The sequence below is a fragment of the Austrofundulus limnaeus genome, unplaced genomic scaffold (assembly GCF_001266775.1).
Source record: "Austrofundulus limnaeus strain Quisiro unplaced genomic scaffold, Austrofundulus_limnaeus-1.0 Scaffold235, whole genome shotgun sequence".
Taxonomy (NCBI): Eukaryota; Metazoa; Chordata; class Actinopteri; order Cyprinodontiformes; family Rivulidae; genus Austrofundulus; species Austrofundulus limnaeus.
In genome coordinates, this window is record NW_013952637.1 from 25,404 (window position 1) to 27,929 (window position 2,526).

Consider the following 2,526-nt stretch of genomic DNA (forward strand, 5'->3'; position numbering starts at 1 on the left):
AGATAGATAGATAGATAGATAGATAGATAGATAGATAGATAGATAGATAGATAAAATGTAAGATATATTTGTTTTTCATTTATTTATAGCATATATTATGACGCTCAACTTTCAGAATTAGATATGTAAACACTGAAATATGAATAAGTGTTAAATAAATAGGTGCTCCCTCCCAGGCTAAACAAACGATCACTTCCGGGTTGCGTCATAAAGCTTTAACCAATCAGCGAAGTGAGGATTATCAGCAGCTTTACAGCAGAGGATTTGTTTATATTTATTTAGATTAACTTTGACTTAGCATTCATATTACATCATTTATATTAATACATTATATTCATTTTATTCATATACTGTTAGCTCGATTAAATTAGCATTCTGAACCAAACACCTGCCACAAACAGCTAAATAAAGACTTAAACAGTTTATTAAACCATAAATGTTCAGGTTTTATCACCTTCTGAAGCGCGGCTCCTCCAGCTTTACTCGTTTCTATCAGCGTGTTGTCCAAATCAAAGAAAACAGCTTTCACCGCTCTGCCGTCCATCCCCAAAGCGGAGCTTCCACGGGGCAAGAATCTGAACTGCGGAAGRGCTGCCGGGCGAGGGGCATGATGGGAAATTGAGTTCTGAGGAGACAATTCGCGCTTGTGGCTTTTATCCTCAAGATGGCGCCACAAACCAACTCCCATATGAAGGTAAAGCGGTTTATTTGTAATATAATTATATTTACAAGCATACTTTTAAAATTAAAGATAGTTTAAACAGAAAATAAATAAAAATAACAGTTTTAGGATGGCTGCCGCCTGATTCAAGATGGCTGCCAAAGCTAACTAGCTAATTGACCATAAAAACACATGACTGTAAGTCAGTCACTTTTAWACAGCTAATATTTGGTGTGGTCGTAGCTGAGAGTCATTCCCAACACATTTTCTAAATGCTAACAGGTTATTCAAGATCTTTGTTGAAAATGTTGAAGTTTACTTGATTTGTCTGTTCGCACAATATTTCCTGAAACATTAGTCAAATTTAAATGAAACTTTCAGGAAATAATTACTGGGTGGACATCTACAACTGATTAACGTTTGGAGGCGAAATGAGTCAAAATGGCTGTCACCGCTCACTCAATGTAGAAAACACAAAACTGCTTTAAAATCAGATGGATTTACAAATATCGTACTAAAAATTGAAATAGTGGTAGCTAAGAGTAATCCACCAGAGCATTATGTCTTAGCCTTATWTTAAACACTCCATTCTCTCTCTTCTTCCACTTACTATTATTATTATTATTATTTGTAGAATTTTATCTTATTCTGTCAGTGGAGCAGAAACTGAACTATTTTTAGAAACATGATGAAGATGGAGCTGATCTGTAAACAGTAGCCTCACTTTTCTAAACAAACGTCCTACGTGACTCCTCGCCCCGCAGATTGCCAGTCTAAACACATATTCCGTGACACGCCGCCTTTCAAAAATAAAAACATTCCTCACATCTTATGCAACCTTTAACTCAAGCTCCCATCTGGCWGCAGGCCAGAGGTTCACACGCAACGCCGTGCAGGACTGTTGCAACCAATCAGACTTCACAACAAGCCTCTCTCACATGACCTGGGCGACCTGAGCTCTGTGCAGGTGCTCCGCTGTGAAAAAACTGGAGCAAACACCAAAGATAGGTTATAACCCAGGTGAGAAGCTTCACCTGTTACCTGCATGTAAACGAAATGATAGAAAATGACAGACTGCAGCAGATAAACCTTTTTTATTATTGTTAAATTACCTGTTTTGATAAAAGTGAAGCACTGGATAGATGAAAAGCTAACGTGAGGGTAAAGATGGAAATCCCCATCATGTGAGGAGCAGGGGAAATGAGTAAAAATACTTCCTTTTACTAGTAGAATTCCCAGAAAGTCCAAAGTTCTGAAGGAACCGTGAGTCTGAAAGTCCTCGTCTGCATTCCTGTTTGTGATCTGTGTGGGTGGCCTCAGGTCCATCACACACCATCCATCAGCTGGGCATGAATCCTGACAGACACATACTGATGATGTCATCGCTTCATCAAAAATCCACTACGTGCGCATCGTAGCAGCTTACAGGTTACTGACACAATACTTACTGGTATACAGTACCTGGTACTTACTGGTATACCTGGTACTTATTGGTATCCTTGGTATTAATGGGTATGTAGCTGGTACTTATTGGTATACCTGGTACTTAATGGGTATGTAGATGGTACTTATTGGGTATGTAGCTGGTACTTATTGGTATACCTGGTACTTAATGGGTATGTAGATGGTACTTATTGGTATACCTGGTACTTAATGGGCATTTAGCTAGTACTTTATGGGTATGTAGCTGTACTTATTAAGTAGCTGGTACTTATTGAGTAAGTAGCTGGTACTTACTGGTATACTTGGTATTAATGGGTATGTAGCTGGTACTTATTGGTATACCTGGTACTTAATGGGTATGTAGATGGTACTTATTGGTATACCTGGTACTTAATGGGCATTTAGCTAGTACTTTATGGGTA

At 38.3% G+C, this 2,526-nt stretch overlaps 1 protein-coding gene and 1 long non-coding RNA gene across 4 annotated transcripts in view; one reads left to right on the plus strand and one right to left on the minus strand.

Moving 5' to 3' along the window:
• Nucleotides 1-599, minus strand: part of nanp (N-acetylneuraminic acid phosphatase) — a 1,849-nt gene extending 1,250 nt beyond the window's left edge. Inside the window, exon 1 of the mRNA XM_014019877.1 lies at nucleotides 455-599. Coding sequence (XP_013875331.1) covers nucleotides 455-544 — 90 coding nt within the window. The 5' untranslated portion in view covers nucleotides 545-599. The remainder of the gene's footprint in view (nucleotides 1-454) is intronic.
• The window catches only part of LOC106525586 (uncharacterized), a 9,721-nt gene that overhangs the window by 508 nt on the left and 6,687 nt on the right, over nucleotides 1-2,526 (plus strand). The window lies entirely within an intron of this gene.